The sequence below is a fragment of the Acanthochromis polyacanthus genome, chromosome 13, assembly GCF_021347895.1.
Source record: "Acanthochromis polyacanthus isolate Apoly-LR-REF ecotype Palm Island chromosome 13, KAUST_Apoly_ChrSc, whole genome shotgun sequence".
Lineage (NCBI taxonomy): Eukaryota > Metazoa > Chordata > Actinopteri > Pomacentridae > Acanthochromis > Acanthochromis polyacanthus.
Window position 1 is genome coordinate 7212734 of NC_067125.1, and position 15652 is coordinate 7228385.

Genomic DNA, 15652 nt, shown 5'->3' on the forward strand with positions numbered 1-15652 from the left:
CCGTATTCAGGAGACTGATAATTACATTTGAGGGCAACTGTACATCGTCTAAAAGTGCATTTTCACCATTTTAACACAAAAGAGACACATTTTTTAAAAAGATTTCCTTAAACTCGGTTATTATAGAATTTAGTTTATAAAGATGACTGTGACTCAGTGATTTATTTTACAGTTTTAAATCCTGTTCATTTACAGTTTTTCATTTAACCACTGCTATTCCTTTGTAATTATTGACCAAAAAACATACAAATTCACGTAATTTTTGTGGTAAATTGTCTTATTTTCTAAACAAAACTACAGAGGAAAAATGGTCAGCTCCAAGCAAGCATTCCTCTCGATGACAGTGATGTGACAACTTCTTTTCTGTGTGTAGTATCTCAGTGAAAAATGTACCTCATTGCATGCACACATGTGGTTCATTTATAGTATAAACCTTTAGGTGAATTTGAGCACGTAAGCAAAATCACAAGAACTGTCTTCTACCTAGAGCAGAGATTTGAAGATTTTTTGTAAGCTTGGTAACAATTAGATCTTAAAATGACTGCCACTGCTGTTTATTTGCAGTTAAAAATACAATCAAAGGGTGCATAAGCATCTCATTATAACCCTGTAGCTGTGAGCTTTGGGAACTGTTCCCTGTAATAGATCTGGATTTCACTGTTTTTTGCTTCAATAGCCAGTATTATCTTTGATTTGGAAAAGAAGACCAATGGATAGTGCAGACTTCTTTGTGTTTTTGCTGTCCTCACATGCCAGCGTAGAAAAACAAAGTGGGACAGTAAGGTTTTAATTAAATTAGCACGCCTGTAATAAAGACAGAAAATGCAGTAAAACTGAGATAATCCCACAGTACAGTCATGCAGCAAAGATGGGTGTAGTTGTCTCTAATATTGACACTGCTTTAGTGCTCTCAGTCCTGAAGTTTACTGCACAGTACTATAAGTTGTTATCATTTCATTTATCATCAGACATACATTGGTTCAGTGCTGGTGTCAGTCAACCCATACAAAGACCTGGAGATCTACACCAAGAACCACATGGAGCGATACCGTGGGGTCAACTTCTACGAGGTCTCGCCGCACATGTAAGTACACGGACTCTACAAACCCAACAGTCTGCAGCTACACACAGTCACGTCACATTTAATAGCATTTGAAGTCTATTTAAATGCCCTCATGTAGTTTGACGGATTGGATGTAGACTGCGCATAAAAGTCTGCGCTTCGTGAGGCTTGTTGTTTTGAGCCTGTCTGTAAATCCAGGACTTGAGAGAAAGCAGGGAGGAGTGATTCATAGCAATTACAGGTGAAAAGTGTTTTATGAATTGGCGCAAACACTGACTGTGTCATTCATGGTAGACAGTCTGTTTACTGTTGCTGCTACACTCTGAAAGAAAGAATTTGTTGAAGCTTTTTCCCCCTAGAATGACACAGCAGTGTTCCAAATATTGTCACAGTCCATGTCACACTCATATGATGTAAGCGCCACTTTTCCAGAGTCAGCTAGCTACGTAATGCTCTCATGGTCTGACTGTCGCTTTCTCTATCGGTTAAACTGTTAGCAAGACGTCATGGCATAAGGCCGAGTGTTTGTTCGAAGGGTTGTCAGGGAATTCCATACTAAATCCTCCCAGAACTCATCGCAGTGAAACAATCAAGTGCGTTATGAAGACCCTGGATGGTGTCATCGAAGCATTTCAGAATATCTCACTAGTTTTCTGTCTCCACTCTGACTGCTGGTAGTTTTTTTTCCCTCCTGTCTCTTTACTTCAGCACTTGAGCATGTGGCCAAATGTTTTCTCTCTCTCTGAGTGGAAAGAAAGATGTGCTTTGGCAAAGAGAGGTGGATGGTTGGAGGGAGAGGTGGAAAGAAAAGTAAGCAAATGATGGTACCAGGCGAGAGATTTCCTCCCTTGAGAGGGAATTCCTCTGACCTAAACCTGACCCCTCAGCCCCCAGCCCTCCCTGCTATCACACACATACACTGTGCACACATGCAGTGTGATGCAGCTATGGGCGAGCTGCCTGATTTTTTTATCTTCCAGCAATTAGTCTGGTGTCAGAAATGTGTCCAAACAGGCTGAAACAACATAGCAGTGGTGATAGGAGCACAGGGCTGATAGATTATACTGTAACTAAAGCAGGCTGAGTTCCACTGTGGCCTTTATGAATCATACTGGTGCTTTGCTATCTTTCCATGTTCACACACTATGAGATGCTATCATGCTACCGTCCAAACACAAGCTGACCAAGACATTCCAAAAGCTACATTTTTTAATGGAACATCATGATGATGAACAGTAATTTCATCTTCTTCTGTCACTGTGCTGCAACCGCTGGGGATTTTCATTAAACTTAATAATTTATTCCACTTTTAATGTTAAACAAAAAGCTCCGTGTGAAACGCTGATGTGACACATTGAGTTTATACTTTATCTTGTCTTTAATTGTGTGGCTGTTTTAACTGAAAGCTTTTTTTGATCATCCATTTCAAGTTGCAAATAAAATATACATCCTTTGAAAATTTAAAGCTGTTTTAAGGGTTCTGATAAAGTCATACACTGGAAAAAATGCCCCTCTCAAAACAAGAAAAAAAAACTTATTTCAAGGCACTTTTACCTTGAAATAAGTGAAAAAAATCGTGCCAATAGAACAAGTGAAAAATGGCTTTGTAAGATTTCCTGAAGTAAGATGTGATATTTAGAATACTGAGATCTTAAAATTAGCTGGGAAAACTTATTTTTAACTATACCGGGCTTTGCAAAAGTTCTGTTACACGGTTTCATGATCTTTAGAGACGTTTACATGTCAGAGTGAAGAATTCCATTAAATAAACTGAAAGTTCTACCTTATAGGCAGGTGTCCTTAATACAATTTTTTTCTCCGGTGAAGTTGTATCAAGATGGAAGTCAAAAGAGTTGAGATATCTGCTCTCCGTCATGCTGGCCACAACAAGTCTGACAGAGCCAAGCAGCTGAACATCAGCCGGATGACCGTCCACAGAGTCGCGGAGAGGCTCAAGAATGGTGAAGATCTTTCAGTGATCTTTCAAGAATGGTGAAGACCTGAAAGATCTTCACCATTCTTTAGCCTCTCCGCGACTCTGTGGATGGTCATCCAGCTGATGTTCAGACATGTAAACGTCTCTAAAGATCATGAAACCGAGTGTAACAGAACTTTTGCAAAGCCCGGTATTTAACCAGGATTGTCAAGCTTAGGTGTCAGACATTCTTAAAAAATAGCAGATTTTCACTCAAAAATAGATTTTTGCTTTTATGTAACCTTCTAATTTGAAATGTATTAAACTTATTTTAAGTTTTTTTGTAAAATACAACTCAAAACAAGATAATTTCAAGATTGTTTGACTTAACAAGATGTTTAGGATGCTTAAAACAAGCCCCTCCATCTTGCTGAAATGTCACTGGCTAAGTGAATTTATCTTAAATCAAGTGGAGTGAGACATTTTGACTAAAAACAAGACAAATAGACTTGGTAGGATTATGAGTTTTTGCAGCGTATACATGACCTGCCCAGCGCCCACAGCAGACCGACATAGTTGACAATCAGCTGGTGAGCATGAGGCAGCTTTCCACTGCAGGAACTCGGGCCGGGTGTAAAGGTAGTGCAAACATTTACAGGAAGAGCCACCTAATCTGCCTCTTCAGCCTTTCTGTTCCCACCGCAGCGTTGGATCCAGCTGCTTCAATCGTTACGTTAACTCAGAGTGCGGTAAAACAACAACAAATAGTCGTTACTGGATGTAGTTCCCATTCCAGCATGTAGGAAGGAGAACAATGGAGGTTTGTTATGCTAGCCTATATGCTGAACTTTACATTGTTGATGGTGATGTTACAGAAAACAGTGGTACTCAATGAGGACATCAAGAGAGCAGAGAAAATGATGCATGTTGTTGTTTCCCTCTGAGTTAAATCAGTCAAAACTGAGGCTCATATAGCAGCTTTTTCCAGTTTTCTCCAAAGTACCTGTCCTGTGGTGGGTCATGTTTTCCTCCCCCTGAAAGAGATTCCATAGGGGCATTTCCTGCAACCACACAAAGGGTTGGGCTGCTCTGAAACAAAGTGGAAACCGGGCACTTAGCAGCTAAAGAGAAACATTTTTCTCTTGAAAGAGGAGCTAAAATGAGAGGAAGTATTGGACTTAAGTTGGTGAAATGTGCAGGACAAAATCTAAGTGTTTGCAGTATGAACTTTATAAAGTGATATTTAAATTGTGTTTGCATCTGTTTTTTAGTTGTTGTATATTTAAAGTGCACGGTTCATGTTTCTCTTTACTTATTACTTGTTTGCTTATCCTTTATAGGCTTTTTTGTGCTTAATATCTTGAAAGTTTTCTTGACAAACCGTGACAAACATTTAGTGTCTCATAAAATAAATTGTAAACCACACTGAAATTGTACACACAACGCACACAACACACACACTACAACCTCCTAAATATTAAACAGCTTCGACCAAAAAAAGGACCTTCATGAGACTACATCAATTTTAGCACCATTGTAGCAGAGTTAATATGATTTAAATCTGATGTCTTTATATCTACATTATATTGATAAATGGTCGAATACAAACATTGAGCTACTTTTTAAAAAAAAACATTTAGAGCTTTTTCTTTTGCTGTATTAAACACCAGAGTAACAGCACACATCTTTGATCTTTGCCTTAAGCAGGCCATAGTTGGTAACATGTTATGTTCCTACATCGACTCTGCTGACCTGACATCTCCCCCTCCAGCTATGCGGTGGCAGACAACTCGTACCGTTCCATGAGGACGGAGGGGAAGGACCAGTGCATCCTGATCTCAGGGGAGAGCGGTGCCGGAAAGACGGAGGCGTCCAAGAAGATCCTGCAGTACTACGCCATCACCTGTCCTGCCAGTGAGCAGGTGCAGACTGTCAAAGATCGCCTGCTGCAGTCCAACCCAGTGCTGGAGGTGAGAAACATTCCAGTAATCTGGCCCACCCTGAGAGAAAGCCTTTCAGCACGTTGCTGCACAGCAGGACTGACTGAACGGTTAATATAGTCGGTGTTTGCGGCCGCCGCTGCGGCCGCCGCTGCGGCCGCCGCTTCGGCCGCCGGACATTTAAATTCCTATGCAAATTCGGCGGATTCGTGATGATTTCAGCTGTCCATCGGCGTTTGCGGCCGCCATTGCGGCCGCCAAACATCCGGCCGCAGTAGCGGCCGCGGCAGCGGCCGCAGTAGCGGCCGCGGCAGCGGCCGCAAACGCCGATGGACAGCTTAAATCGTCATGAATTCGCCGAATTTGCATAGGAATTTAAAGAATGTCCGGCGGCCGAAGCAGCGGCCGCAGTGGCGGCCGCAAACGCCGATGGACAGCTTAGATCGTCATGAATCCGCCGGTATAAACCACTTTCAGATGTGATTACCACCGCGGGTTTTGCTCGTGGTGAGCGGCACGAAAAACATGACGACATCGTGTTGGTGCGCACGAAACCGAAACAAAAACTGACGTGACAGTTTCACGAATCCCCGTGAGACCGTGTTGCAGCCTATAAACACATTTTAAATTCCTCTTGGTCCATTCTTACAAAGTCCTACATCAGTTAAACACAGTTGAAATCCAGAATCGTGCATTTCCAAAAACACACAGTAGATTTAAGCATTGTGAGCATTCCGGCACAAAGTCTGGTTGGAGATGATTTTGTAGAATTTTGTAAAGAATAGGGAGGTGAATGTCTGTGTTTGGTTCAAAGACATTATTTTGAGGAATGAAGCTCCACAGTGGTGCTGCAGTTAACAGAAGTGCTCGTTTAGGTGTCTGCCTGTCTCAGCCACATGTGTTCCAGGTGTGTGTGTGTGTGTGTGTGTGTGTGTGTGTGTGTGTGTGGTGTGTGTGTGTGTGTGTGTGTGTGGTGTGTGTGTGTGTGTGTGTGTGTGTGTGTGTGTGTGTGTGTGTGTGTGTGTGTGTGTGTGTGTGTGTGTGTGTGTGTGTGTGTGTGCCTCTTATAGTCTTTGCTACTGTCCTAGACGGATGCTGCCGGGGTTCTGATGCCCGTGGCTTTCACTGCTTTGTCTTTGTCATGCCATTGTTTCTTTATCACGCTGTATCTCTCTATTCTCCTGTTATCGCTGCCTCTTAATCCATCCATCATCACGCCTCCCCCTATCCCACTCTCTCCTCCCTCCAGGCCTTCGGCAATGCCAAGACGTTGCGTAACGACAACTCAAGCCGCTTTGGCAAGTACATGGACATTCAGTTTGACTTCAAGGTGAGCACAACATTCAGCTTCTCTGAACAAAAGAGATTATTGTTGAAATATTACTAGCTTCATATTTTCATGAAGGCACCTGTTTACTCGTTGTGATGGTAATAAAGAAATGTTAAAAGTATAAATACACTCAGCTTTTGTGCATAAAATCTGAGTTCAAAGTCCTTTTATTTCATTATTTACGCCGCTCGTCCCACAATGTTTTGCATGGACTGCACATTCTATGTGGATCCTGCATGTTATATCAACCCCACATCACACCTCAGTACCCCAGCCTTACCCTCTGCTCCTCTTCCTCCTCCTCTTCTTCCCCTCACCCTCCTTGGCCTTTGACCCGTCGACAGGGTGCCCCGGTGGGGGGCCACATCATCAACTACCTGCTGGAGAAGTCGCGGGTGGTTCACCAGAACCACGGGGAGAGGAACTTCCACATTTTCTATCAGCTGATCGAAGGAGGAGAGGAAGACCTGCTGAGACGCCTGGGGCTGGAGAGGAACCCTCTGCAGTACCAGTACCTGATCAAAGTAAGAACGCAGTACTTTAATTGTGCGACTGTGGCATAATAACAGAAACTGTTCAGTGGAAGTGTCTAATTCAGTCAACGTTAATTAATTGTATTTATGTGATAAAAGCCCTCAGGATCATCCACAGCTCATATGTTAACGACACACTTCCTGTTTGAACCATCTGACCACAGTTTTCCCTCCAGTGTTTTTAAAAACATCAAAAACCAAAGAGTGGCACGCATCCTTCAGTAGAGCCGAGTGGAATTTCTCTAAATGCTACTAGGGATGAACTGTATAAATCTGTTTAATGTTCGGCATTTCTTTCATTAGGGAACACTAATTTGCTAGAAATTTGCTCCAAATTATTATTTATGAACTACTTTGCTAAGTAATTTAGGGGAAACTAAATTTTTTTCCCCCGTGAACACACAGGCACTCTATATGATTAGAGACTCTTGTTAGATTCTGGTGTGTCTTGCTGCCAAAGTTAGCATGTCAGTAAGGTGAAACCGATGTTTTAAAGACTTCAGGTCATGTTCTTATTGACAAACTATCAATGCAGTGAGTATTTTATAATGTAGATCATAGCGGGACATTAAACAGTCCAAGCACCACTTGTTCTTCACTTATCAAACAACCTAATTTTAAACACATTTATTTTCAAATATCTTTATGTTTTTACAGCCAAGCCCGAAATTATTCATACCCCTAGAAAATTTTGAATTAAAGTTACTTTTAAATGTAAATAACAGCTGAGAAATATTTTTTTCCTGAATGATGCCTTATGTATTTCATCTTATTATCTTTTTGGAAACACCTGTGTCATTTCCAATTCAAAAGAAAAGCTTCCTGGTTGAATAAAAGTAACTTTAAGTCAAAATTTGCTAGGGGTATGAATAATTTCAGACTTGACTGTGTATTTGTTCTTTGGGTTTTTCTGCCGTAACCACTATGACGTTGCCCACCTTTAAGAAACATTAGCTGGACACAAGCAATCACATAAGAACTTTACATAAATAAGATACAGTGTAGACTTTGTCAAAGCAACACTTAAATCAGGTCATGTCTAAGCAGTATGTGATGGCGATGGTTGTATGGTTAAGACACATCGCCAGCATAACCAGCAGTGTAACTACAACGTTCCTGGTTCAGTTCAGCCCGATGATCTCTGCTGCATGTCGTTCCCGTTGTCCACGTTTGTTTTTATGTTCACATTCATACATTCATAATGGTGTCTTGTTGAACCAAAATACTAAATCAAGACTGTGTACAGTTGTTATTTCCTGTATATGTGTAGCTGTATTTATGTGTACACCCTCTGTCCAAAGTTTTAGGACACTGTCTCATTCAAATAAAGTAGAACCTGTCCTACAACGTTTGACAGGGGGTGTATTTCATCATATGGATGTGATCAGGGCAGGACTCTGGTCATACATGTAAAGTTTCAGGCAGATTGGAGCATGTTCAGGGCATTTACACTGCATTTGAAATTTCATGGCGAATGATCAAAATTCCACAGGCCGCCACGGACACGCCCTTTGACTTTGGAAATAGATTTTAATAACTTTGGATCATTAAGGCCTCCTGTATGTACTGGCCCAATTTGAGGTGAATTGGAGTTTCCCCCTAGGAGGAGTTCGCTCTGGAAAAAAAATGAAAAATGGGCAAAATCTGACATTCAACGCAAAATTGCTCACTTCCTGTTGGGTTTGGAATGTGGCTGTCACTGACTTTTTTGTTCAGCCTGATGTGCTGCATATGTGTACCAAATTTGGTAGATACACCCCCTGTCAAAAGTTGTAGGACAGGTTCTACTTTATTTGAATGAGAAAGTGTCCTGAATCTTTTGACAGGGGTGTATGTGTGTCTGTTCATTTCTCTATTTCCTCTTTTACAAAATTGGTTCAAGTTTTGACTTTACTTAACAGAACTACAGTACTGTGACTGTACTGCCATCTGTGTGTAGGTGTGTGTAGGTGTGTGTCCCACTGGGAGTTCTGGTTAATAGGCTCTCACTTAGGGTCTCTGTACAGTCAGTGGAGCTTTTCTCAGGGGAGAAATCTGCCTTAAGGCTCAAGCTGAACCCTCCCATTCAGTGAACACACACACTCCAGCCTCTACTGAGCAAAAACACCTCACATAGCTGTTTACATCACACATAAGTAGGTGTTTACTTCACCGGTAAACAGCAATTTACACATTACCAGCTCTCTGGATTTGGTCAGACATGCTCATGACACCACAAGGGCTTTAAAATCAAATCTAGAAGGTAAATAAGTAGCATGTTCACGGTGCTTTGGCTTTGGCAGTGATTTTGCGGTTGTTTTCCACAGGGCAACTGTCCCAAAGTGAGCTCCATCAACGACCGCAGTGATTGGAAGGTGGTGAGGAAAGCCTTGACGGTGATTGGCTTCAGCGAGGACGAGGTGGAGGTGAGGACCGAGTCTAAACCAGGCAAATCAGCCATGACATGTTTGTTTTGCCTCTTAAACACTGGAAAAAATACCCCTCTGAAAACAAGAAAAAAAAACTTATTTCAAAGAACTTTTACCTTGAAATAAGTGAAAAAAATCTATCAGTAGAACAAGTGAAAAATGTCTTGGTAAGATGTCTTGAAGTAAGATGTGATATTTAAAATATTGAGATCTTAAAATTAGCTGGGAAAACTTATTGTAAGCTGTGTTTTACCAGGATTGTCAAGATTAGGTGTCTTATCCCTCCTGTTGTCACCAAAAAATATTCTTGCCTTGTCTGAAAAAAATCCAGAAATTCAGCAAAAGAATTCTCCAGATTTATAAGATTTATAAGATTTAAGAAAAATTGCAAAATTCCTTAAAAGTTTCCCTTAAATGTTTTTTTTTAAATCCCCAAGTTTGGCAAGAAATAAAAATTAACAAAATTCAGAAAAAAAATCTTAAAATTGTAACTATTTTGAAAAAAAGGAATAACAATCCTCCAAAAAAATCCTAAAAATATCTAAAGTGATTTCATATGTATCAGTAAAAGTTTCAATATTTTCTTTAAGAACATTCGAGTAAAAATCAACCAAAATCCAGCGACTTTCGCTGGATTTTGGTTGATTTTTACCCGAATGTTCTTAAAGAAACATTTTTGAAACATTTCTTTTTATCCATCAAAAAATGTGGAAAAAATTCCCCCCCAAAAATTGAAAATGTGGAAGTTTTCACTGTGAAAATATCAAATTTTTTTCACATTTTTAAACTTTAAAACAGGTCAAATTGACCCGCAGGGCAGCTCGAGGGTTAAAACAAGATAATTTCAAGATTGGTTGACTTAACAAGATATTTAAGATGCGTTGTCTTAAAACAAGTCCCTCCATCTTGCTGAAATGTCTCTTGTTGAGTGAATTTATCCTAAATCAAGTGGGATGAGACATTCTGAGTAAAAAAAAAGACAAATAGACTTGGTAAGATTTTAAGTCTTTGCAGTGAAGAAGTGTGAAAATCTTAGCAGTGGTCTCTGTTTCCATGAGGTAAACTGGCACATGACTGGACAGTATATGTTGCATTTACACCTCAGACAACAATCTTGAAACAGAAAAGCTTACTCCACACACATGTAAATTAACATTACTGCTTGGGCTGTGTGCATCAATGCCTACACAACAATCTTTGCCACAAGTTTCACTGCAAACGCTGAAGTCGTCCGTGTGCCTGAGGGCGCTGAGGCTGTTCCTGTCTCACTGCGGATGTTTGTTAGACAGAACTGTGTGCGTGTGTGTGTGTGTGTGTGTGGCTGGTATTATGTAGTGAGAACTTATTTGTGCACAGCGTGGGAGTCTCCCTACATGTTCAGGAGTCTGGGCTTGTCTCCAGCACTTTTTTAGAGCTCACAGAAAGAAGCACAGGTGTGAGAGTGTGCAGCTCTAGTATGACACTGGATTCCTTCATTCTTTTCAAATCAAAATCACACTTATCAGAGAAGTCGCTCATAAAGATATGAGCAGAAAGTTACGTACAGTCTTATCATGCTGAGCCGCCTTTGTTCTCTTCCTCCTCTTCATTTGTCTCCTTATCCATCGGCCTTTCTCTGTTTTTATCACCCTCCTTCCCTCCTTCTCTGTGTTTTATCGTGTAGGAGTTGCTGAACATAATCGCCAGCGTGCTCCATCTTGGCAACGTGCAGTACGGCGGTGAAGAAGGCAGCGCTTGCATAACTTCTGATACACAGATAAAGTATCTGGCCAGGGTAAGACGCTGCACCAAGCAACACTACTAACAGAGAGCAAACAAGGACAAGGCCTGAAGCCGCATTTATGAAACATCACAGCGAAGGAATCATGGTTAAAGTTAAAACAGCAGTAAAGTGGGTATGGAGGGTCACATATCGACCCCTACATGAGAGGAGGATGATTACTATTAGAAGGTTTACATTTTAATACACTAAATAACAAAGTTATCGTGAATACATATTATAGTTTTCTGACAGTTGTGTTTGTTTGCAAAATAAAGATAAAACTGTAAACTGAAAAGAAAGTGAACGTTCACAAATGATTTTTATCTGAGGTGTCATCGACAAGTTACACAATGTGTTCATCTGAGTTGATTTCAACTAGATGTCATTTGAAACTATCGATTATATTAAAGTGGGTATCGTTAGTTATTTTTTCAAGCTATTAGCAAGTCTGGATTTAGTTCCACTTAAAGGCAGATGCTGGACTTTTATCTTTCAGTCAAGATTCAGCCATTATATTAATAGGGTATTTGGGTTTATTTGGATAATTTATCTACTGCATTTCGTTAACTATTCCATTGCTTTCAGCATGTATGAACCATTTATTCACTACTTTACACAAACTGTTTCAACAGTTCACCCATTGCCTCTGTTTCGACCTTTTCTAGTCAAATTTTCTCTTGCAACGTGTAGAAATCAGGTGTTACAGGTGGAAGTCACTCCCCTGATCTAACTTTAACTAAGTTTGAATACACTACTGTTCAAAAGTTTGGGGTCACCCAGACAATTTCATGTTTTCCATGAAAACTCACACTTTTATCCATGTGCTAACATAACTGCACAAGGGTTTTCTAATCATCAGTGAGCCTTTCAACACCATTAGCTAACACAATGTAGCATTAGAACTAGGGCTGGACCCGAATATCCCGAATATCCGAATATTCGTTCGCTATGGCACTATCTGGATATTAATTTTGGTATCCGAATACTTTCTTCCTCAGTCTTGTCTGAATGTCAGACAGAGTGAACAGATAACGCAGCAGGATGTCGCTGTCTGTGACTGCAGGTGATGTATTTGTCCCTGGTGGAGCTGTGGCGCTAACTAATGCTGTTGTGCTTTTCCAGTTGTTAGGAGTGAATGGCTCAGTGCTGACAGAAGCACTCACACACAAGAAGATAATCGCCAAGGGAGAGGAGGTGGGTTTGGATACACACTCTGATTGTGTGAGAAGCACTGTGTCATGTCTAGTCCTCTGCAGTGTAATAATATTGTAGCTTGTCTAACTGTTACTGCTGAACTTTGTGTTACTCTGTCATTGTGCGTTTTTGCCTGTCTCTACTAGCCGCTCACCTTCGTGTGTGTGTGTGTGTGTGTGTGTGTGTGTGTGTGTGTGTGTGTGTGTGTGTGTGTGTGTGTGTGTGTGTGTGTGTGTGTGTGTGTGTGTGTGTGTGTGTGTGTGTGTGTGTGTGTGTGTGTGTTTTTGTGTGTTTGTCGATCAGCTGATGAGCCCATTGAATCTAGAGCAGGCGTCGTCGGCTCGGGATGCTTTGTCCAAGGCAGTGTACGGGCGCACCTTCACGTGGCTGGTTAACAAGATCAACGCTTCACTGGCATACACGGTACACACATGCACGCACATACACACACATGCACGCACATACACACACATGCACGCACATACACACACATGCACGCACATACACATGCACACACGCACACTCTCTTGCCACTGACTGTGTCTTAGTATGGCTGAACAATTGGCAAATTTCCATTTTTTCCCCAAACATTTAGCTCATCTTGTTTCATTCACTTTTTGACTTGAGCCCATCGATCAATGCATCTATCAAACTGAAATCAAACATCACTCCACACTATTGTGCACATGTGGAGGTCTCCCTTTCATTCTGTGACAGCACAGCTCCACCTTGTGGACATTTATAAGTCCACACCACTACTCAATATTATGTTGTATGTTAAAGGTTTGGACACACTTTCTCATTCAGTGCTTTTTATTTATTTGTATTATTTTCTACAGTGTAGATTAATGCTGAAGATTAACACTTTTTGTTTACAACAAAATTTCGTATGTTCTTTTATAGTTTTGATGTCTTCTACAATGTAAAAATAATGAATAAAAACCGTTGAATGAGGAGGTGTGTCCAAACTTTTGACTTTTAGCGTAGAACATAAGGATCATCACTTAGGATTTCATTTGTAGTGGTATTTATTATATGCCAGATTAGACCAATATCCTCATTATACACTCAAAAACACCACAAAATAGGATCTATCCTGAATATAGCTGCATAAAATCACTGTTTAAAACCTGCAGTGAAACTTCAGTGAACTATAATGCACATTTTGTCAATATAATTTTGATAAAATGTTTCCTAAACTGTTAAAGTGATGCATGTTGAGATTTCATGTATGATTTTTTTTTTTTAAATCTAAAGATGAATTTTCTCATTTCATTACCAGGATGACTCTCACAAACATTACTCTGTCATTGGCCTGCTGGACATCTATGGCTTTGAGGTCTTCCAGCACAACAGGTACAGTTACTGTGACTGAAAGGGTTTGGACACCCAGAACATTTCATATCTTTACGTAGTTGTACTCCCCTGTGCTACATTTGGCCAGTGTTCTGGTATTTGAACTCAACAGCCAAAACAAGCAAACCCGTTCATTCAGTGCAGCTTCAGAATCCTTGAGCTCGAAAGTCATGGATGACGAAAAACATGACCAATATTCCAGCGTTATGCAGTGTGGACGTGAATGTGTCTTTCTAATAGCGGAAGCAAAACAAATATTAAATAAACAATGAAGAACATGTAGGTGCACAAACACAACACAGCTGTTTATGTTGTTTTTACAAGCTCTGATGAACCATAGCGCTGCAGACACCATCGTTTCCCTCTTGGCTGTCTGGAATCCAGATTACTTGACTTATTTCCCGTTTACAAAGCCAGAGCTGTGAACTAACGCCACATTTGATTTTATTACCGTAGTTTTGATACTTTATTTTGATCTTATCACATTTTTAAATGTCATTTCATTTATCCTGTTTTAACCACCACATGCCTGCTGCTACTTTTGAACAGTTGTTTCTACTGTTCTGTGTCCAACTGTTCTATGTGCCCTGAATTACCCCCAGAGGACTAATAGAGTTTTTTTAATTATTAGATTAGAATGGCTTAGGCCACCTCTAAACACTGACAATTAAATTACATGCTTATTTATCTTTAATCCTGCATCCTAGCTATGCCTTATTTGGTTGAGTGTGACGTTTAATTCTTCTTCCTTCATAAGTAATACGCTTAAAGTAAATTAGGCACTTAAAATTTTTCCACTGTTACGGAAGTTGTTGCTAACTCTGTGCCTGTGTTTGCATTAATTCAGCTGCTGTGTGGGTTGTTGTGTGTTGCAGCTTTGAGCAGTTCTGCATCAACTACTGCAACGAGAAACTGCAGCAGCTCTTCATCGAGCTCACCCTCAAGTCTGAGCAGGAGGAGTACGAGGCTGAAGGCATCACGGTCAGACTCCACTTTCTGTCTCTGTGTTTTCTGCGCCCTCATCACCAGATAATGTGTAAAACTGTTGTCTGCTTCCTAAGTTGTTTTTTGTGCACACTTGGTTAGCTTATCTTGAGTGTACTTTCACCTCTTCTGTTCATTTTAAGCTCCACTCTGTGCTCCTCTGTCCTAGTTTTTTTTCATATCTCATTGCAGCCTTCGACTGCCCCACTGTTCCTCCTCCCTCTGTCGGGGTTCAGACTTGGCGTAGAGCTCCTAATGTGATTGTGTTTTCCAAAATGAAACTGATCATTTAATTTATTATCTGTTTTTTTCACTGGCGCTTTTGCCTCAGAGTAATTTACAGTAAGTGCACATATTTATAGAAGATGCTGCTCCATTAGAAATGAACCCTGTCGCCGTTAGAGTCACAGGTATTATTTATTTACTGATAAAATCTTAAAGCTCTTAAGAAGATTACATGTCAAAACAGATCTGCATTGAAGATCTTTGTCTTCAGTTTTCTCTTCAGTTGCTCCCTTTCATCTGTTCCCCATTTGTATTCATTGCATTTATATTGTTTTGTTTTGCTTCTTGGGAACAAGGGCCTCTTGTTTTCCCTCTAATATAAATGCATTCGCTCAGAGAGCAAACAGGTTGTGGGAGAAACTTGGATTCACCTCTCAAAGAGCCCATTATCATCTGACATCAGGACCGTGGGCGCTCATATCTGTGGAAATTATGTGACCGTTAGCGCTAACGTAACCTAATGCTGCCACGCTGAGCCTGAGGAGCTCTGCGTTCATATGTGTGTGTCCACATACAAGTGGGTGGACGGCGTGTCTGCGTGCCAGGATTCCATGAATTTTACAGATGATTGAGTTTATGGGCACTAAGTAGTGGTGGCAGAACAACTTTCCATCATCATGAGAGTACAATTTCAAAGTGAACACTCAGTGACATGTTTTATTTAAAGAAGGTTACATTTAAACACACTGCAGAGTGGCTTTGTTTGGCCACCGACCTTTGTTGATGGTATTAGTCTTTCTAGAATCAATTAGAGTTGTTCTCAACTTTAACCCAGCGATGACAGCTCAGAATTTTAGTGGAAACAATCCATCCATCCCTTATCTATAGAATACTTAATCCTCATTAGGGGGCTGGAGTCTATCCCAGCTGATTAAGGGTGAA

At 40.6% G+C, this 15652-nt stretch overlaps 1 protein-coding gene across 3 annotated transcripts in view; it reads left to right on the forward strand.

Moving 5' to 3' along the window:
* The window catches only part of LOC110961527 (unconventional myosin-Ic), a 78661-nt gene that overhangs the window by 46166 nt on the left and 16843 nt on the right, over positions 1-15652 (forward strand). For all 3 annotated transcript variants that reach the window (XM_051957893.1, XM_051957895.1, XM_051957894.1), the window contains 10 exons: positions 969-1084; positions 4750-4948; positions 6168-6248; positions 6593-6772; positions 9088-9186; positions 10853-10963; positions 12074-12145; positions 12449-12568; positions 13428-13501; positions 14377-14482. In XM_051957893.1, the coding sequence (XP_051813853.1) occupies positions 969-1084; positions 4750-4948; positions 6168-6248; positions 6593-6772; positions 9088-9186; positions 10853-10963; positions 12074-12145; positions 12449-12568; positions 13428-13501; positions 14377-14482 (1158 nt within the window). The remainder of the gene's footprint in view (positions 1-968; positions 1085-4749; positions 4949-6167; positions 6249-6592; positions 6773-9087; positions 9187-10852; positions 10964-12073; positions 12146-12448; positions 12569-13427; positions 13502-14376; positions 14483-15652) is intronic.